Here is a 21,667-nt window from a genome sequence, read left to right as displayed (position 1 = left end):
ATTTCTAATACATGGTCATGTGTTTTAGTAATTTTTCTTGCCTGCATTTTTAATTAATTTTTTCTTTTTAAACTCACTAATGGATATTTCCTTGCTTTTCCCTTACTTAAATAAAAACTGTCCCTCATGGTTTCTCTCTGAGTATTCTTCTCATTGTGTCTGTCCCCTTAACAGTCATTTCTCTGCATGATCCCAAGATCCAACATGGCTCACTTTAGAATCCTTTTGTTCTCTCACTGCTGAACCCTTCATCATACCTTGTTCTCAGATCTGGACCTGTTCATCTTCCTCCCTTTTATAATTTGAACATTTCACAAATTTCATCACCTAGAAATTCTCTCCTAATTAAGTGGGACAGATTGAGGTGACCTTCCCTTCCCCTCTCCCTCTCAGAGTCCTCCCTTCAATTATCTGCCTTGATGTCTGATACAGATTAGCACAGGCCTTCAAGCCCAGGAACTGAAAGAGATTGGGCCAGGCTGAAAAGAAACCCGACTGTGGGCAAAGGACAAATTTCACTAAAAATTGAAAATACAATCCACAGTCCTAGTACTGTACATCTTCAGGCTCCTGATGGCACATGGCCATGAGGTGTATCGTCACTTTAATGCTGGTAAGTGTGAGCAGGGCCGATGGAACATTTTCTGAACTGGGAAAGCTTCAGGGTGCTAGAAGTTTTTTGTTTTTTTTTTTAACATATCTAAAATGCTGTCCCAGTTCTTCCCTTAGGAAACTAACTTCCAAAATCAGGAAGAGATGAATTAACTTAGGTTAAAAAAAAAAAAATTAACCTGAAAATTCCCACCCCCACCCCAACTCCATTACATTGGTGCTGGAAAGAATGAAGCTTCTTCCGTAGCTTCTTTTTCCTAGAAAAACCTCTATAAAAATTAAACCAAGAAATCGGTAAAAAAGAAGTCTGTGTCAGTACCTTGTGTGTCTCTGTGTTCTTCTGTGTAGCTTCTTACATATATGAAGCATTTGAAGTACGTAATAAATAAACTCATTTTCTGCATAGCTTTTGGGGATCTGATTTTACAGTAACCTGTTACTATCTCCACTCCTCTTAGAGCCATCCACTTTCTCTTGTTTGCTCCCTCTAGCATTTCCACCGATAGACTCTGCTCACTTGGGATTGAGATGACAGTCCACCTGCTTACACTTGATTTTCTGGCTCCTAGATGCCTTACTTACACATTTATTTTTGCTCGTTCTCCTAAGCCTCTTAGGTCCTTTGCCACTGAGTTAACTATCACGTTGCGTCCTCTCTTTACTGTATGCCAATGAAGTTATAATAACAAATCCTTTTTAACTCCTTCCAGTTTGACCATGGAATAACTATTTTCAGAATTCAGGCACATGAAGCCTTGAATATTTAATCCCTTCCATAGAAATATAGCTGGCCTTGCCAGACACTGTCTTATCTGTAATTACCAATTTGCTAACATTGCATTTCTTTCTCCCTTAGTTGGTCAGAAAATACAATATGGCCTCAAGGGGTACTGGTGCGACACAGCAGATGCTTATATAGAGCCATGGGGCCTTACAACGTCGCGGTGCCTTCAGACGTATCCCATGCCCGCTTTTATGCAAGTACCGCTTATTTCTTTTCAAACATAAGCGTAGGGGTGTGAGGAGGCTATTGTATGTGTAAGCATCTAGCATTGTGTAACACATACTAGGGAATTAGTACGTGGTAATTACTGCTGCTACTCTAACAATGGCTCTTGTCCTTTGAAAATGTCTTCTGAAAGGCAGTTGGAAGGTCAGATACCATTATCCCAACTTCATCAGCTTAGTTGGTTCCTCTAACTGCATTGGAATTTGTTGAATCTAATATTACTTGAAACAAGCACACAATTATTGAAGACTTTCCCTTTTCATCTTGCAGTTTTCTTGTAATAGTTTGGTTTAATGGTATTCTTATATTTGTGTATCCTTAAGCCGTATTTAATATAGTAATACAATGGGGTATATTTTTTTTGGTATTGTCATATGTATCATCTCCTTAAAATACCTTGACTTCTCTGAAAGTCAGACAGATGCCATAATCTACAGCCTAACTTTTACCTTTTCCTAAATTAAAAGGAAAAAGATTTAAAAGTTTAAAAGGAAAAAGCAATAGACACCCATTAACCCAGCTTCTGTCCTATTTGAGATTACACCTCAGATTATGTTCTATTTGATCTTTCAGTTTTCCAGAAATTCTGGCTCTAGGGGACAGAAGTATTTCCTTGTAACAGAAAGATCAGCTGATTAATGGGAACGGGAATAAGAAGGTGCATGCAGGGATCGTTCTTTTTTTTTTTTCTTTTTCTTTTTTTAAATTTATTGGGGTGACAATTGTTAGTAAAATTACATAGATTTCAGGTGTACAATTCTGTATTACATCATCTATAAATCCCATTGTGTGTTCACCACTCAGAGTCAGTTCTCCTTCCATCACCATATATTTGATCAGGGATCGTTCTTAGTAAAAACGCCCATAGTGCAGTGCATTGCCTTTGAATGGAGGTCCTATTCTTAAAAAGATTTGGAGATCTTTATTTGAAATAACCTGAATCCCTTTCTCTCATACATCCCTCCATCATAGACTTACTTTTCTGCAGGTGTTTGCTACTAAGGGCCTTTCAATTAAATACTGGGAACGTACATCAGGGCAGGATGCTTGTAAATACCATGGAGGTTGGAGCAGGGTGAGGGTTGGGAAGAACATGGGAAAGATGAAAGACCCTGGAATGAGGAAACTGTAAGCATCTCCTAGATGCCTGTGAGATTGCCTTAAGATGGAGGAGTGGACTTAAGTTACAACTACTTAAGCATTTGGTTTCTATACAGAATATTTCATTCAGCCTGCTGAATTCCAGAGGCCATTAATTACTTCTGTTGGCCCTTGCTGTCCTCTGAAACCTACAATAATCAGATACTAGAATTTTCTGCTTGAAAAACAAGTATTTTCCTTGCTAGCACTGGTCAGCTGAAGAATCGGGTGGAATCCAAAGAAGAAGGATTAGGGAAGTTAACTTATTACTGATTGTGCATGGCCAAACAGGTAAATCATTGCTTCTCACAGTGGTCCTTGGGCCACTTGGATATAAGTCACCTGGTTCACTCTTTATTAAAAACAGTGATTCAGGATCCCTGCCCCAGACTTCTGATTCAGAATCTCTGAAGCATCCTAGGGATTTGCAGCATTTACATGTTTGGAAATGATTCTTAGGCACACTGAAGTTTGAGAACACTCATTTAAAAGGTGCCTGTGACCTATAGCTGTCAGAATTTACAGCCTGTCCTTTCTACTCATTCAAGTTTATAGCTTACTAGCACATTTAATTACAATTCTTATAATTGCCACAGAATCTGAAATTGCCCGAGTCCTTTCAGAATATTAATTCTGATATTATTGATGTCATTGGATATCATGTAATAAAACCCAGGTTAGGTATTTTCTTCCTTCTGATGAAGGACCCTGAGAACCTGGGTATCTTTCAGAGCCGTCTTGATAATTTGGCTTTATTCTCAGATTTGAGCCTTTAGGTCTAAATTAGTTATTTTATTTATTTATTTATTTATTTATTTATTTATTTATTTATTTATTTATTTTTAACGAGCATGGCTGTATTCCAATAGAGCTTTATTTATGAACACTGACCTTTTTTGGGGGGGGATATTGGGAAACAGTGTGTTTCTCCAGCGCCCATCAACTTCAAGTCATTGTCCTTCAATCTAGTTGTGGAGGGCACAGCTCAGCTCCAAGTCCAGTTGCTGTTTTCAATCTTTAGTTGCAGGGGGTGCAGCTCACTGGCCATGTGGGAATCGAACCGGCAATCCTGTTGTTCAGAGCTCTCACTGTAACCAACTGAGCCATCTGGCCGCCCCTAAATTAGTTATTTTAGGTGTGCCATACTACTGTTATCGCAGTTTATAACGTATGACCTCTGTCTTTCTATGCATAATACATTTTTATTAGTAAACCACGATTTAGCCTCTTAGAGTGAAGAATTTTGTTAGAGTGAAAACGGTGAGCCCTGTTTTTAGCCAAACTCTAATTCTGACTGATTTTTCCATCCTTCCTCATCCTGTCTCTGTACACCTACTACTCAATATCCAGGAAAGAAAAGAAAGAAAACACCAGAAATATATGGTGTAGAGAGAGGATTTGAGTTAGTGACCATGGTGGGTAAACAGTTTAAAGAAAAATTGAGAAATGATTGTATTGATATTTCAATTTGTAATACCTCTCCTTCCCCAAGACTTGTCTAGTATAGGTGTTTATGTCTTAGACAAGCCCACAAACTAACAATAAGTTTTAAATGGTTATATCTTAAGTACCCACAAAATAATAGTCTCACTTTTTGCCTCTTGAGTTGCAAAGACTAAAATATTTCCCTTTTGATCTTTATCCAGCCTGTCTTAAATAAATTTACTTTTGGCTATCTTAAATACGTACCTAAGATATAATCTAAGAAAAAACCTTTAGAGGCAGAGTTCTTTTGGATATAATCCCTTTTCATATCTCACGGGCATTGAGATAAAATGTATTTCCTTATTCCTTGAGCAAAAAAGGAAAGGGTTTGGGTCTCTACAGCAAGAAATAGCCTGACTGATATTAAATAAGCAGATCTATTTGTTATTGCATATAGGAACCTATAAATATGAAATTATTTTAGAAAAAATACAAGAATAACTACAGACTTTTGTATGAAATAACGTCTTGCTTTTTAACTTCCTTCCAGTTCCTATTTCATCGTCCATTAAGGCTGTTAAATCTGCTCATCCTCATTGAGGGCAGCGTCGTCTTGTACCAGCTGTATTCCTTGCTGCGGTCGGAGAAGTGGAACCACACCCTCTCCATGGCTCTCATCCTCTTCTGCAACTACTATGTTTTATTTAAGCTCCTCCGGGACAGAATAGTATTAGGCAGAGCGTACTCCTACCCACTCAGCAGTTACGAACTCAAGGCCAACTAAGTGCCTCTCAACAATGAGGGAGAACTCAGATAAAAAATATTTTCATACGTTCTATTTTTTTCTTGCGATTTTTATAAATATTTAAGATATTTTATATTTTGTATACTATTATGTTTTGAAAGGTGGGAAGGGTAAGGGATATTAAATGTATCCGTAAACAAGGTGATGTGATCTTTCATGCGTTAGTCTATTTGAATAATATACAGATGAGAGGTGTGCCTCTCCAGTAAAGAAATCGATTTGTTTGTATGGCTCCAGAAGAACTCATTCTTTATGAACACATCTCATACATCACTTGACACAGAACCGTTGGTTTGCCCTTTCAATCCCAGTTCTCATTAGGCCTCCGTGGGCTGTAGTGCTGCAGAGGGCAGATCAGAGGACTTGTCTGATAGCGCCCGTTCTCTTTGTATTTGGCTGGCTAATAGTGTTAGTATACATGGGAGAGACGGGTTATAGTCCTGAGTGGGATTCCCTTTGTTGCCTACTGGGAGGAAGTACTTCTGAGACAAAAACTCAGCTTTCTCTCCTGCTATGTGACATTTAAATGTCCTTTTGAATAAGCTGCTATCCGGAAACTCAGGGTATTGCTGTCATTTTCCTGGTTTTATTTCTTTTGCCTCTAAAGATTTTCCTTTTAGCTGTGTTTAGTATTTGAAGTAATACTTTTTAAGACAGTCTTTAGAATGCGCACACTCGTGAAGGAGATGGTGTGTGCCCGATCAGTGGGCAGTGATGAGTGCAAATGCCATGTGGGCTGAGCATGAGCAGAGTGAAGATTCCGAATCACCGGAAGAATGGACGCTGTTTAGCAGCAGCCCACCTACAGTAGCATGTTTGGAGTTATGAGTGGCAGTAAATCACAAGAAGTTACCCCTTTCATACTGTAGAACCTTCATGTCTGTGAGCATTACACTTTCTCAGTCCATGTTCTTGAGAGGCGATCTACTCAGTCAATTGATGTCACTAGTCATCTGAACTCCTGAGGCCTTCTCTTGCGAGCCTGAGGTATACTAAGTTTTCTGTGCTCGGTTTGGCATTTTTACACTGAAGCTTTTGGTGAAACACAATATGACTTACGAAGTAAAACGACCAATCATGTAATTCATAAACTGGCTCTGAAAACAAGTTTTGCAGAAGAGTTCCCAGCAGGTTTTTAGCAAAGGCAGCATTGGGAAGAGTAGATGTGTATACAGCTACCCAAGGTGAATGCTGAAATGAACCGGTTTTTCCTTAACTATTTTGATGCATGTACTTATTATTTTTTTAAGTTACACTATTTGGCATTCAGTCTATTCGGTCATTCAACAAATATATATTGACCACCAGGCACTGTTAGTTTTTGGGGATACAGCAGTGAATAAGAAATGCAAAGGCTCTACCCTCATAGAATTTACAGTGTTTGGGGGCGAGGGTGTGAATTGTGCCGTAAATAAATTTATATATAATATAATGTCTCCTGATGGTAGTAGTTAGTGGTGAAGAGAAAACAAGTCAGGTCAAGGACATAGAAAGTGCTAGTAATGGCATTGCTAAAACACATCTTTGAGATTATTTTTGAGCAAAGACCAGGTAAAGCAATACTGAGCCATGTAAATTGCTTTTGGGGAGAATTCCGTGTTATACTAAGAGCAAGGGCAGTGCCCTGAGGTGGGAACAGTTTTGGTATATTGGGGAAATAGTAAGATACCCAGTGTTTTGATTGTTTTGTAAAGTGGTTCAGCCTAAATATAGTGGTTCCTAGGGTGGGGGAGGGCAGTAAAGATGCCATCTTTAATCTTTCCTTAGGACCTTGAAGATACGCTTCTTTTGACTATATATTTTGATGAGATTACTTGACAATTGAAAGCAAAATGGGTGGCCTGGGCACAAAGAGTTCTCATCAAAGTCGCTCCAAATTGGTTCTATTATTGAAAAGTAGCCCAGGTAACTTATTAGGTATAATAGACTAGTCTTGTAAGCTGTCACGATTCCCCTTTCTGGTTTAACCTGTCTTGGCCATATCCTAAAGGAGTGGCGCAGGAGCACCAGATGCCAGGCTAGCTAAATAAATGAGTGACTACAAGAAAGAAAGTTAATTTTGGCTAATGGAATGCACGATGCCCCCCTCTCCTTCCAGATATGATAGCCGCAGGAAGATAAAATCCTTCAGTTCAACATGCTCCTACTTATTTCATCTGCCATTTGTAGGTGCCACATTTAGATGGGGGAAAGAAAAATTACTAATTACCTGTATGTCCTATCCATCTTTGCTTAGTGATAGTTGGAGATACATACCCATTAAAGAATGGCCTTTTTTGTCATTGTTTGTATGTTGGGAAATTAAATGGTATGTGGGAAAAAATGGTGTAGCAAAATACCTGGAAAGAAAAGATGCTTCATCAGTTGTCTGGGTGGCTTAAGGTAGGTACATGTGTCAGAGTAGAGAAGGGGACTTCACAGGCATGAGCAAGATGAAAATGTTCCTCAGTATCATTCACTGATTCCATGTTCAATTCCCTGAGCTGCTTTCCCTCCCTTCCCTATCAGTCACCACCACCACCCCCTACCCCATTTCTATTACCAAGCAATTATGTGCCAGACCTGCTGGGTGCCAGAAATAGTGATGTTCAGAGTTCATTAATAAAAGGCAGACGAGTCAATAAGTGGAATACAAAAGTGTTCAGTAAAGAATATACAGATACAGAGGGAATGCAGAAAAGGGTGATCAACTTCACTCGGAAGCTGCAGTGTCAGGGAAGGCTTCACGGCAGCAGTAATGATGCATTTTGGAGACAGGCTAGGAGTTTGCCATGTTTATAGGCGATTCATGCAGTGGGAACAGGATATCCACAAAGTTGCATGGGTTTGCACTGGGTTTTTAAATAACTAGTTCAATAATGCTAGAGAGCTAGGCAAGGAAGAGATTACGGAGGGACTTGACTTCCTCTTTATGGGGTTTGGATTTTTATCTTGTAGGTAACAAGTTCCCAAAGGGGTGATCCTTGGATACTGCATCAGACCTACTAAGTCAAAATCTTGAGGGTGAAGCCCAGTAATATGCCCCTTTCACAAGTAATTCCTAACCAGACAAGTCTGGGAACTTTTGTAGACAAGACAGCTCGTGAAAGATTTTAAGCTGAAGACTTAAGACTCAAAGGTGTCTCAGGTCCAGGGTTCTCCAAGTGTAATCTCTGGACCAGCAGCATCAGCATCACCTCATCAGGAACTTGTTAGAAACGGAAATTTTCAAGCACTATCCCAAACCTGAGTCAACTGGATGGAGCCCAAAAGTCTGTTTAATGTGCTCTCCAGATGATTTTGATGAGAACCACTATCCTATCTTAGACAACTTTGGCAGCAATATATAGGATAGGTTTGGAGAATGGGGGGATGTCCATGAGGCATTAGGGAGACCCGTTAATCAACTATTTAAAAAGTCCATGTGTGTGGGGGCGGGGGAGGGTCACCACTGTGTGAGTAATAGAAAAAGCCATGAGCATGAATAAGAAAATGTAGGGGAAGTGTGTGGAGTGAAAAGAGAAGGAAGGACAGAATTCTGGTGAATAACAACATTTAAAGGTGAGGATGAGGAAGCTTTCAAATGAACAAGACTAAGAAAATGGAAGTCCAAGACGTGCACTAGTGTTTCAAGAAAAGGAATGATCAACAGCATCATATATAAGGGAGGTCAAGAGACAGAATTGACTGTTGGATTTGGTGATTAGATCATTGGTGACTTTAGCAAGAGAAATTTCAATTGAGCAGTGGTGGTGGTGGTCAGGTTGCAGTTCCATAGTGAGTTGTAATGAAGTAATGAATTGGAGAAAAGGGTTCTTGGACAGAGGAATAGCACGTCCTCCGAGCCAGAAGGGAGGTTAGGGACACACATGGATAAGGGGAAGTGGAGGTGGAAGGTAGAAGAAACATCTGATAGTGTAAACTTCTGGTAAAGTAAGCAGTTATCAGTTTGGTGTGGGGGCGGTCCGGTAGGAGGAGCTTGGAATAGAATAGCCTTTGTGAGTTTTGGGAATGAAGCTAATGCTGAGGTGGTAAACCAAAAATTTCAGGGTTTTATGATTTTCTCTGGTCTAACTCAAAAGACAGTAAGAGTAGAGAAGAGGGGTGGTAAGGGTCCTGGTCCTAGTTTGGGGGTGTGCCTAGTTTGGAGGCTAAAGACTTGTGGTCAAGGGAATGAATGGTGCTGGTGAGAATAGTTGAGATGATGCACCTTGGGGTCTGGAAAGATTAGAGAAGGAAGAATGAAGTCTGGTGGGGGTATTATCTGTCAGAAAGAGTTGGGGTGGGCCAGGCATTAGTAATCTTGAGAAAGTAGAAGGAATAAAGGAGCAAGGAGAGAAGTTCTGAGAATGGAATGGGAGTTTAGGATCACAGAGTTCTTTCTAGGTTGTGGAACAGCCTACTGGGTAACTGTGGAAGAAATAGCTCAGATTGAGTAGAAGTAAAAGCTGTAAGCAATCGTGACAAGGGTGTTGGGTGGGTTTTCCTCAGGAACACTGAAGTCATCCAGAATGATGGTGGGACATGAGGTAGAGAGGAACCCGGGAGCCTGGTGCCAAAGACTGGGAAATCTGGGACAAGCACTGCATCGTGGCCTTAAAGAATGAATGGTAAAGGTGAAAACAGCTGGATGCCACACTTTGGTAGTAAGAAATTTTTTTCTGAGATGGGAAGATGCATTAGTGCATAAGTGGGAAACTGGAGAACTTCTCAAGTTCTTTGCTGTGTAACCTGGGAGCAATTTGCAGCCTTTTTGTGCAGGGAAAGAAGTGTCCTCAGGGGGGTGTCAAGTTTTGTTGAAATCCAGGAAGCAGAGACAACACTCAGGGATGAGAGACTGTAAGGAGAGAATGATTCCAGAACAACTGTGGGAATGATTAGGAGTGAGGGCAACTGTGTGTTGCCAGTTTCGGGGCAGGAAACATTCAGGAGAGAGAAACAGAGAAGAGCAGGGATCTGGGAGTACATAGGAGAAAAAGCATCTAGAGCAGTGGTGAATGACAACAGCAGGCCTGAGTAGTGTAAAGTTCTAAATAGAATATTGTTGCCAAAATGTTAGTATTTTTATCCCCTTGATGATGATATTTTTACCACAAATATCACTAGCTTAGGTTGCACGATTGTTTTTTCTAAAGGCCTGTCATTTGGACCCATTCAGCACCCCCCCCCCTTTTTGTGATAATATATGCCAAGACAACAAACTTTTGCTTTCCTCCCGCCCAGTGCATCATTAAACACTCAAATAAGTCCCCCTTGATTGAGTCAAGTAATAGAAAAATTGAGTTCACTTCTGTGTAGGTGGACCCACATCACTTCTTAAGCTGCAGAGTTTTGAGAAGCAATAGCTTTTCTTCTAATTTTTCATTACAATATCCATTAATCTATCCTGGGGATCTTGGGTGACGTGTGATTGCAACTGTAAGAAAGTGAAGTTGTAAATGTTTGACAGTTAAGAGGTAAAATAAAAACAAGAAAAAATTACTGAAGCAAATCATCAGGACTTTTGCTGTGAAATCAAACCTTGAAGTAATGAAAGATGACATCAAACAGAACAAACTAGAATGATGAGCCTGATGCATATACTTTTCCTATTATTGATTTTGATGACCCCATGTCCTCCTCTAGTTCATAGTGCCATCATAAGCATTACATTTTATATCATTTATTAGAGTACATTTTAAAAGCATAACAATCTTTTAATTACACTTAAATGTCTCTATGGATAGGTTTAATATTTATACTTTTTAATCAATAAACATTTTGATTATATCTTTGGAAACATTTGTCGAGCTCAACAGATGAAATCATGTGGCTTTCTAATAGACTCCTTTGAAAAAGTGCTTTACCTTGCAGAATTACAAGCCAGGAAGTACTATGGCACTAAGTTATTGCAAAGCATTGTACTCATCCAGTAAAATGGCATGGCTAATGTACTTCGTGGGTTTCTTATATTTAGTTATATCCTCCTTCATCCTCATAGAGAAGTGGTCCCTGCCTTGCTCACAAACCTCAAGGCTACTAAAGGATCGGCTGTGTGCCAACCAATCTGGTGTTTCCCAATTTTATTCAATCTGGACTGACACTGGTCTCAGGCAGTCACCCTTCTACCATCTCCCATTCCTCTTCGTGCTTGGAAAGCTGCTGGCTCCCTCTTCTGGCCTGACTTTGCTAGAAAAGGTGTTGACAAGTCATGTTCTTTGTCCATGAGCTGCCCTTCCTGCCGCACGTGCCTAAAATCATACTCCTGGCAACACCCCAGATTCATGTTGTCATCAGATAGCACGGGCCATGCCAGGATGAGCCCCTAACCAATCCCGGTGGGAACTGGCTCTATCCTGAACTTCTCCCATTCCAATCCCAGACAAATGACTCATGTTCCCCAGTACCTCTTCAGACAGCACCCCAAGGTCTGTGTGGACAAATGACTCCCACCCACTTTTAGTTAAATGTGATTATCATGTGCTAAACATTAGACGTGAAAGTTACAGTTTATCTTGGACCTATGACTTCATTATCAACAGGCATTAACCCATTGTGTGATGATGTTCGTCTCTAAAACCCTCTCTTGAGAATGGAACACTGACATCACCTCACTCATTTGCAGAAATTCAACAGGACTTCACAACCAAACCAGTGAAGATGACGCAAAACCTCAGGACTATTTATTCTGTTACTACTCTCTGATTTTCTTTTTTAATGATCAAAGCAAAAATCTTAATGCCTGAGTGTCTCCCTAGTACTTTCTATTGGATTTGCCACTGTGTTTAATTTGATTAGTCAGTAGGTAACTTGAACAGGATTAACAATCCTATTAAAAGATGCTAGTTGTTACATGCTTTCCCCTTCCCCTTTCATTTGGTTGCTTAATGGTTCTAAGTCTAGCTTCTGGTTGTTTATAGGCTGTTTCATTTGCTACCATCCCTTTCCCTTTTTTCATTAGACTCTTCAAGGATTTAAGAGTTCTAAACTACCCAGCGGCATAATTCTACTCTCTTGGTAAATAGTATCTGTTGAGGAGGATGTTTACATTTTTAATTTCCCCAGAATCCAGAATTTTGACTTGGCCAATGTTTTCAATGTTAGGGCTTAGATTAAGCTAACAGTGTCTTAACGGGTTCTTGGTCCGGTCTCTTCATATTCCATATGAAGCAGAGAATAAAGACCAATTCCCTCTAGTTGGTCTATTTTGGGGGGAAAAAAAAAAAAGTTGGCCTGAGAAGGTCATTTTGCCAATAAATATAGGTTATTATCTTAAGCTAGCATTAATACCGAAAGAAAACACTTCAAATTCAACATTTAAAACCAGCCACCTCCATTTTGAGGATTGATGGTTGATTTGAAGTAGCCCTTTGAGAATTTGATTCTGCAGCCTTTTCGAAGGCACCATGTAGATCCTCCTAGAAACAGCTGGGCCTTGTTCCGTCCCTCCCCTGGATGGGAGCGGCCATCTGATCCCCATCCAGCCATTCTCAGGGGGTTCATTTCTCAGTCCCAAGTGAGTGACCAGATAGGTAATATCAGAGCATTTGGGGAACAACTTTAGGGGAAAATATAATGAGTTTGTCATGGAACGGAATTTCCTCAGTGCCAGGCTAGCCCCACCCACAGGAAGTTTAGGAATATGCTTGTGGCTTGGTGACAGCCAAAGGGGAAGTCCATACTTCAGCAGCAGGACAATGCCTGAGAAGGGAGTCCGCTTCCAAGGCCTCCTGGATTGAGTGGCTAGAAAAGGTCGCAGTAGGGAATATCTCCAGAGAGCTGTCATTGTGTCTCCTGATGACGTCCACGTACCCACTAGGCTCCTGAAGATGATGCTACAATTGCAAGATGTCAGTCTAAGGAACACGGCAGCCATTTAATAAATCAAATGGGTGCCTCAAATTGAACTCACTTGTTAATAGGTAAATAGTGGCTTCTCAGCCTATTCCCAAATATAGTCTCTACGTGATACAAACAAGAATTTTAAATAATCACAAAATAGTTTAAATATTTCACTACTCAGCTCAGAGTTCTGATGGTGGAGCAAAGTGCAGTTCCTTCTCTCTCTCACATTCTACCTGGAACATGGTCTTTATCAAAGAGTAGATGTCACAATGCGCTGAAGTGAATGGATACACAGCCTATCTGCCCACGTTTCTGATAAGGCAGGAATGTGCTTTCCAAATCTCCTGAACATGGCCTTTCTCATCTGGCACCACTATATTTCTTCACCTTGTTTCCCTAGAAGAGGGGAAATGCTACACCCTAGGTCTTGTCTTATGGGTTGACATCTCATTGGCTGTTGGTCCAACGTCTTATTCACCTAATGAGAATGCAAAAGCACTCACCAAACGCCAGTTAGCCGCTCCCCTTGCTCACTCATCTCAGTGCCTCTGAAAGCAGAACTCATCAGCGGGCCTGCCAATGACCCCTGCCATTGACACTGGCTTAAAAGGTATAGGATGAGATTTCAGAACTGCTTGTAAGGCTTTATCAGGGAAGGGAGGGGAGTCTGCATTCTGCTGTAGGGCATCAGCTTCCAGTTTCTCACTGGAGGAGGTGAGATCATCCCCTCCCCAGCCCAGTACCAGTCTTGGTTGTGAGACCGGCCCAGAGGTACTGCTGGCCCTTAGAGAAATTTCTGCAATGACTGAGCTTCTGGACAGAGTTCAGCCAGACTTGAACCTGAGAAGAGGTGCACAGGGCTAAAAATCGGTCTCTTTTTCTGTTTCTCAAACAAGATAGTTGTCTTGGAATGTTTGAGAGTGTTGATACTTTGATGAGTTTTGCCTTGAGAAGGGCTCCTGTGAAGCCCTTTTCAGAGGAACACCAAAAATCTGCCACCAGGTTATATTAGTTCTTCTTCCTCTCTCCAGCTGAAAAGGAAAGAACCATTTGAAGTTCTAAATAACTGACATAAAATCAGATTGGTTTATTGCTTCTGCTTTTATATAGACAGGAGAAAGGCCAGTGTGAGTGCCTGGAATGGAGGGGATTACAGAAGGGTGCCTCAGATCTGTTCTTGAGCAGTGGAGAGACGGAGAAAGGAAGGCATCCACTGGCTGAAATGAAATATTTTCAGAAGGGCAGCTAGCACCAAGCGGTGGTGATGGCCGTGGTGATGGCCGCCCTGCCAGGGCTGTCCCCGCCCCCCCCCAAAGCTCCGCCTCACCTCTTGTCCTCCCGTCCCAGCTTAGTCTATAACTAGGGAAGCTGAGCTAGAGGCATTTTCTGCAAATGCCCCACCACTTTATACACATTCACTTTGGAGTGTAGTTCTGCCTACATGTGAGGCTTTTTTCTCTATGCTGACATCCTGTTCTTGAACTCTGATATTGGAATGAAAGCAGATCACTTCACTACTACCTATCTAAATGAAGATTCAGCACATTTCACTGAGGTAACCCTCGGCTTAGCACCCACCCTGCCCAGCTACTGGATTTATAAATCAGAGGTCAAGATAGCGGCAGTTGGAGTCTCAAATTAATAAAAGCCAGAGCCAGAAAGTCTTCTTAGATTGTGCCAGTCTCCGAGTTTGCTCCCGAGTATGGATTCTGGTTTTCTGTGCTGGTATATGGAGCCATCCTGGGCAGGTCTGCAGGAATTCGCGGGAAAGAGCAAGGGTAAATACACCCACTTGGATATCTAAGTGTACGTTAGTTTGCTTTTCCAAATTTGCTCCTATTCTGGATAGTACACTTGAATAAAGCTCATCAGAAAACTGGTCTAAAAGAACACACGCTTTAAAGAACATTAAAATGTATGAAGTCAAGAAGAGGCCTTCAAACCTCAGTAGCAACATTTTCCAACAGACAAAGGATTTCTTTCTTTCAAAAGTCATTATCACATCCCGCTCTCAACAGTAATAGATAATGGCAACAGGGGAGTGATGCAACTCACAAGCAAGCCCTAAATCTCACTGGAGGCAAGTGTTTCATCCTCTCCCACACCTGACATTTCCTGCCTGCTCATGTAGACTTATCTAAATTTCATCTCTTGGTCCTTCCCTTGACCTCTCTTCTGACAAATGGACTAGTTAATAATGGCCAAAAGGCTAAGGAAGAGAAGAAGAGCCCAAAACAAGCACAAACTTGGATAACCTGTGTCTGCAATAATGACAAGTTGGCCCTGTAATAACTTCCAGATGAATCATGACATTTTTTCAGACACCAGCAGGTGAACTGATGTCATTCTATTTGCCTCCCACTTCTTCCATCCAGAATCACTGATCTGCGCTGGGGCTGGTAAAAACAGCTGGTTGAGGTCTCTAGTCTCTGGCCATTCTTAGGAATGGTCATTTTATTCCTAAGTGTAACCCCTTCTGGTGTGACCCACGTGTTTTCTGCCAACTCCCCGCAAAGAAGGCCAGGGGACACCGTCTGGGTGGGACTTCTGATAGGGGACAGCAGGACCTTGGAATCTGTCACTGTGGATGAAGGAGGTGGATGGTCCATAATGGGGAAAGGAGGACTGAATAAGATTAGGCTCTGAGGTCGTCCTGGCCTTGACCTGTGGAAAGGCTTAGAACCCCCTGATTGTCGCTCTATTTTTGAAGAAAGAAGGTTGTCCCCAGATGGTTCAGTCTCTGATGTGCGCTTTCTGCATTGCACTACTGCATCCTGGGTGGACAGCAGGTTAGCTAAACCTGGTTCTGGAGAAAGGGTGGGTCCTTCGCACATGTGGGACGCAGTGGCATCCATGGCTCCTGTGTCGTTCTTTGGTTTCTCTTCCTTTGGGCTTTCCAAGGAGGAGAGAGAATCATCTTTGACAGGTTTCTGAGCAGTCCCACCCGTTGAGATGGGTTCCTCTTGGCTCCTCTCCAGAGGCTGAGCCCCACTCTCCCCGGGGCTCTGAGAGGGCAGGGGCTGTGGGATCTGTGTGTACTGAATCTTGGGGGGGATCACTGGCACTGCCCTGGCCTGACACATTTTGACCATGAAAGAGGTTCTCACAGCTGACACACTCACGGGAGCTGAATTACGGCGGCCTGTCAGGGCATGAGCAACAATGTCCAGGTCCTGAGGGTCATGGGAGTAAACCCTCCAGGGGTCTACCTGACAGTGAGCTGAGGTCATCCATGTGACCTTTGGGTCTTCTGGCTCAGAGAGCTGCATTCCAGGTGAACCCAATGAGGCCACATTCTCAAACCGGAAGAGGTCAGTGATAGGAATGGCAGAGTCCAAGTTGAGGGAAGAAGGCCTATTTTTCCCTTTTGAGGGCCCACACTCAGTGCTCTTCAGCTGTAACTTTGGGGGATGCTCTCCAGACAAGGTGCTGTCCTGTGTACTAGGTGAACTCTCCTTGCTGCTCTCTGGCCCAGGAACACTACCTTGCTCAATCTGAGGGTTGCAGTGTCCCAGGTGTGTCCCCAGTTCCTTTCCCTCAGCTAGGCTTACAGAGTTGCTTTCTGCTGGTTTAGGCTGCAAAGCACCTGGTCCTTTCTCGCTGGGAAGAGGCTCTGTGCCTTTCAGGCCCGAGAACTCTCTGAAGGATCTCAGGGTTTTCTCATCCCATCCAGTAACCTGTCTCCTGGGTGCCAGGGGCTGCAGAGGATCAGAATTCCTCTCTGCTTCAAGATTAGCACAGCTACTGGAAGAGGAACCCTCAAGAGTCCACTGGCTCTTAGCCGTGGTTTTGCTATCTAGAGAATGGCTCTGGCGAAGGCTAGGCCTGTGGGAAAGTCTCTTTTCCAATCGGTGGGCCTGAAGGCCCTGAACCTGGGCCTCTTGAACATTTTTCAGGGTGGGGGAATGAAGGGGACTTGTCACCCACTGGGGCTCCTCCCAGGGCTCCACCATCTCCAGGCCATGCTGGGCAACATCTGTCACAGTGTCATCTTCATCACAGTCTGAGGGCTCCTGTACTGAATGGGCGACATCCCCCTCTCCTTGTGGGGAGATCTCAACCTCCCTTGTTGGGCTTGGAAAACCAGAGCCTTTTCCTTCGGGAACAGCACTCTTTGACTTTTGCTTCTCACTTTGTCCTGGAGAGGCTTCATCTCCCTGACAAAGACTGGGGATCCCAGGACTGCCTTTGGACTTCAGATGGTCTATATATGGATTTGTCCTCAAATTCCTGGATGAGTCTTCTCTCTCAGGGCCACCCTTTGATAGCTGGACTCGAGGGGCCTCCTCGAGAGGAGTTGGAGGAGGTGGAGCAGGTGGGAGCAGAGGAGACAGATTCCCTGGGCCTCCCACCTCCACCTTTGCTTGTGGAGAAGCTGTCTCAAATGGAACAACTTCCAGAGGAGCCAAGCTGGTGGGGTCTGTGTGCGGGCCCTTTTCAGGCTCAGATCTATGGAGGTTGCTGGTTGTCTCCTGCTTTTCTCTATTGGCTGCCGTGGAAGCCCCCTGTGTGCTCTGATTGGCTGGATTTCTAGTCCACTCTTCCAGAGGGGAGATTGGAGCTGGGGTGGAGCCACAAGACAAGCTCCCAGGAGGCTCCAGGGAAGCAAAAGGCCTTGGACTTGACTCAAGAATGGGCTGAGTTGGGCTGATCTTTACCGCAGGTGGCGGTAATGTGGAGAGCTCTTCCTCAGATTCAATGATTTTCAGCTCCTGTTGAATTTCAGGCCAGATCAGGGCACTGGCCAGATCATCTTCATCCTGAAAAACAACAAGAAACTGATTATTTTAGAACCAAGGACTCTTGGTACTGACATCCGCACTGTCTGCCAGGACCGTGAAGGGATTGCAGCAGTGCCAAGCTGAGCTACCTCAGCAAATAAAGGATATAGCACTGATAACAACTGGGTATTTATTTAGTGCTTACCATGTGTCGTAACATACAATGGGCCCTCCGTGTAGGGGTTCCTCACTCTCCCGTTCAACCAAGCCCAGATCAAACATACGGAGGGGAAAAATGTGACCTTGTTGCTGATGGGTACTACGTAGCTAGGCCTACGATATCTGTAGTGAACATGTACAGACTCTTTTTCCTGTCATTATTGCCTAAGCAATATACATATAACAACTGCTTACATAGCATTTACATTATATTATGTATTATAAGTAATCTAGAAATGATTGAAAGTGTACAAGAGAATGTGCGTAGGTTAGCTATATGCAAATACTACACCATTTATAAAAGACTTAAGCATGCTGAAGTTTGGTAGGTATGGGTTCCCCTCTCCCACCCCCCACAATGAGGGACGACTGTATTTTAATTGCATTTTCTTGTTTAATTTTCCCAATAACCCTAAGAAATACCCACTACTATAATTACTTCTACTTTAGAGATGAGGGGACTTATGTTCAAATAGATTAAACAATGTACCTAAATCACACAGCAGACCAGGATTGAAATCCAGCTGTGTCTACATCAGAACATAAGCATTTAATCCCTGTGTACTGTTGCCTTATAAAACAAACAAAATCCCTGGTCTTATTTAACCTTAGGTTTACCAGATGGCACACAAAACAAAATTCTCCCAGTGGGATGAAAATGTTAACTCTTGCCCTGAAAACTGCTGGGCAAATAAATAAATATAGCTTTTTAAAATTATTAACAAAGAAATACATATTTCACATGGAAAAAATTAACACATTAAAAGAAAGAAGAATACAAAGACAGCAAAGTCTTTTATTTCTACTGCCCACAGATAACCACTGGTAATGTGATGGGATGCTTTCTCCTCCATCTTGGTTACTGTCCTTTTCTCCCTTCAAGTCCAGCTTCTCTTTGTCTGACTCCTCCCTTTCCCTACACAAAGCCCAGGCTGCAGACATGAAAAGGATGAAGGGAGGCCTCGTTTGAAGTTCCGTTCCTTTCATTTCTTGTCTCAAAGCCTAATTCCGTCCCAAGGAGAAGCAGGCTAGGGAGGCATCTCCATGTTGTGGGATATGGGCCTTTCTGAGAAGTCTGTCCTACTGCCAATCTGACATCACTGCTCACTTAGGTCTGATCACGGGCCGTTTCATATTACAGTTAATTTGATGCTTGTCTCATCTTTCCTAATGGGCTGTAAGCTCCTAGAGGTCAGCGATTGTGTTCATCTGTCTTTGATTCCTCAAGGCCAAATGGTGCCTGGTATACTTGTGAGCAGCTGCTAGGGCCTGTTGAAATGAAATGCAATCAATTGTGTTCTTTTGAGTTATATCTTTCAAATAACTCTCCAGGATTGGATTACTTGGTCAAAAGATAGGAATATTTTTAAGATCTGATTTTACTGTATTGCATTTATTTGCGTACATTTTTATTTTACCTACTAGATTGTGCTCTCCTTCAGGGCAGGGGCAGCCATTTCCTCATCTCTTTACTCTCCTCAGTACCTACATTAATTGATCTCTTGATAAGAAATCAATAAACTTAGATGAATAAATGAACTTCTACGAAACTCTCCTCCACTCCACTCTCTGCCACCTCAGTAACCGAAGCATAGTGCATCTTTTTGCTCCCATCAGAAACCCAGGAGGTATCCTTGATTCTTTCTTCTTCATCACTCCTTATGCAATCCTTCACCAAGTCCTGTTCACTCTACCTTCGAAACAGCTCTTAAAGCCTTCCACTTCTAGCCTCAATGCCCGCCCCTACTCCAAGCCACCATCTTTTCTAACCTGGTCTGCACACCTGAGCCTCCTAGCTGACATCCCTGCCTCTTCTCTTGCTCTTCTCCAAGCCATTCTCCTCACAGAATAAAGTGACCTTTAGGAGATCACATTCTAAACAAATCAGCAAAGTCTCCACTGCCCTTAGGTTAATCTCCAAATTCCTTTCAAGCTGCCCTGCCTGCCACGGCCTTTGCTTTCCCCAGAGCCTTACTTTCTCTGGCCCACACTCCCACTCTCCAGCCTTCTTCCCATTGCTTAAATCTTTGGTGCTCTTTCCCACTTCAGACTCACGACACATCTTACTCTTTCTGCCTGGAAGTCTCCCTTTCTGTTCTTCCCCCTACCCTTTTCTTCTAGCTAAATTCTCAATGTAAATATCTATTCTTCAGAGAAGACTTCCCTGACTCTTTCATACCCCCTTCTCCCTCTGACTAGGTTGGGTCCTCCTGTGACACGCTCCAACAAAACCCCATACTTCTATATAACTCTGAAAGGTACGTGTTTGGTGATCTTTCCCCTACTAAGCTGTCAGCTCCAAGATGACAGGGATGGCGGTGAGCTTCTTATACACTGCAGTGATCCCAGTGCTCAGCAGAGTGCCTGGCACAAAGCAGGTGTTTAACACATGTTTTTAAATGAATGAGTGAATTGATAACTTCATGTTCCCATGAACCCAACCTAGTTCTTCTTGCAGCGCTATCTATTTCTCCCCCCCCCCCCCATTTTTCTTTTATTAGTTTCAGGTGTACAAAACAATGTAATAGTTAGACACTTCACCCCTCACAAAGTGATAACCTCCCTCCCCCAATCTATTGCCCCTCTGACATCGTATATGTCTATTACAATTCCATTGACTCTATTCCTTATGCTGTACTCCATATAGGTATCTGTTTCTTAAAGCAATGCTACTCATGCTTGATCCCTCCTAGAATTAAATCCCTATAATAATCTCTGCATCCTTCTTCTACAAATGCACGTACGTATTACAGGAACCCTTCGTCAGCCTCCTAAGGCCATATGGTGCCCCTGCACGGCCCTAACTCCCAGCACATGGGTCTTTCATGCATGTCCTGGAAACCCAGTCCCTGGAAATAAGTGAAAAGGAAAGAGTTTCCTTTCCTCTTCCGGCACACTCCTCCGGGTCACAGAGCTGCCTCCCAAATGCAGGACTCCTCCATGGATGTCTCTGGAAAACCTCCCACACCTTCACCTTATGCAAGGACATCCTGAAAAACTTTGGAAAATTCCATCTCTAAGAAGTGGGAGAGGTAAACTCTGGCATCATATTTTAACTTCTCTAGAAGCCACAAGAGGCAGGAATGGATTCTGGAAACCTTACAGAAGATTTTACAAACAAACACAGACAACTATCCATCTAGGATGTCTGTAAAAAGAGAGCTGGCTCTTTGAATGGTCATCATATTTGGGACCAGGATATAATAAGCAGATTTTGTCCTACTTCCAGGGTTGAATGTCATCATATTCTAAGGACATGTTTAAGGTGACTTCAGGTCAGAAATATTTAGAATTGAGTCTGTCCTAGGGAATCTGAGCTGGATGGTTACTTCCCATCATTATAGGACCTCTGGGGGGAAAAAAATCTCAGACCTGATTAGAAAGTTGTCTCCTAAAATCATGTTGGCAGAAACTGGGTCTTAAAAAAAAAAAATATTGATTTAAGCTATACCAAGAGCCCTTGGGAAAGAGAGGACCCTACTGGCTGGACCGGACAGTGGATGCACCTTACCATCTCAGGGAGAAGCACTGCTTCAGCTCTGGCCCTGGGACTCTCCTGCAGACCACTGGACTCCATCTGGCCAGCCTCTCGACCCTCCTCCACCACCTTCTCTGCATCCGGCCTCTTCTCCAATTCACTTGAATGTTGATTGCTCAGGGAAATTTCCGAGGTTTGCTTTTCCTCCAGTTGGGCTCCTGGCTCCAGGGAAAGGCCTTTGTTGCATTCCACTGTCCTCACTGCTTCCGGTCCTGGCTTGGCATCCTCGAGAGACATCTTCTTAGGTGCAGAAGCTGCAATGAGAATGAGAGGTATGACTGAAGGAGACGTCATTTTAAGCGAGGCCATTCCCAGCACAGTCACTGTCCTGGACTAGTCCTGCTTCACCTGGACGGAGGGAATTCTCCCAGCTCACTGCTCCCTCGCATTCTTTA

The 21,667-nt window shown here is 42.9% G+C and overlaps 2 protein-coding genes across 3 annotated transcripts in view; one reads left to right on the top strand and one right to left on the bottom strand.

Moving 5' to 3' along the window:
- The window catches only part of TMEM39A (transmembrane protein 39A), a 31,379-nt gene extending 26,164 nt beyond the window's left edge, over window positions 1-5,215 (top strand). Inside the window, exons 8-9 of the mRNA XM_033089996.1 lie at window positions 1,469-1,589; window positions 4,737-5,215. Coding sequence (XP_032945887.1) covers window positions 1,469-1,589; window positions 4,737-4,970 — 355 coding nt within the window. The 3' untranslated portion in view covers window positions 4,971-5,215. The remainder of the gene's footprint in view (window positions 1-1,468; window positions 1,590-4,736) is intronic.
- Window positions 5,216-13,880: 8,665 nt separating this feature from the next.
- The window catches only part of ARHGAP31 (Rho GTPase activating protein 31), a 100,293-nt gene continuing 92,506 nt past the window's right edge, over window positions 13,881-21,667 (bottom strand). For both annotated transcript variants that reach the window (XM_033129178.1, XM_033129187.1), the window contains exons 11-12: window positions 21,246-21,526; window positions 13,881-17,554 (exon numbers count right to left, since the gene is read on the bottom strand). In XM_033129178.1, coding sequence (XP_032985069.1) covers window positions 15,137-17,554; window positions 21,246-21,526 — 2,699 coding nt within the window. In that variant the 3' untranslated portion in view covers window positions 13,881-15,136. The remainder of the gene's footprint in view (window positions 17,555-21,245; window positions 21,527-21,667) is intronic.

This window comes from Rhinolophus ferrumequinum, chromosome 2, assembly GCF_004115265.2.
Source record: "Rhinolophus ferrumequinum isolate MPI-CBG mRhiFer1 chromosome 2, mRhiFer1_v1.p, whole genome shotgun sequence".
NCBI lineage: Eukaryota > Metazoa > Chordata > Mammalia > Chiroptera > Rhinolophidae > Rhinolophus > Rhinolophus ferrumequinum.
The sequence above is the reverse complement of the archived record's forward strand: the minus strand, read 5'-3'. Positions and strand labels throughout refer to the sequence as shown.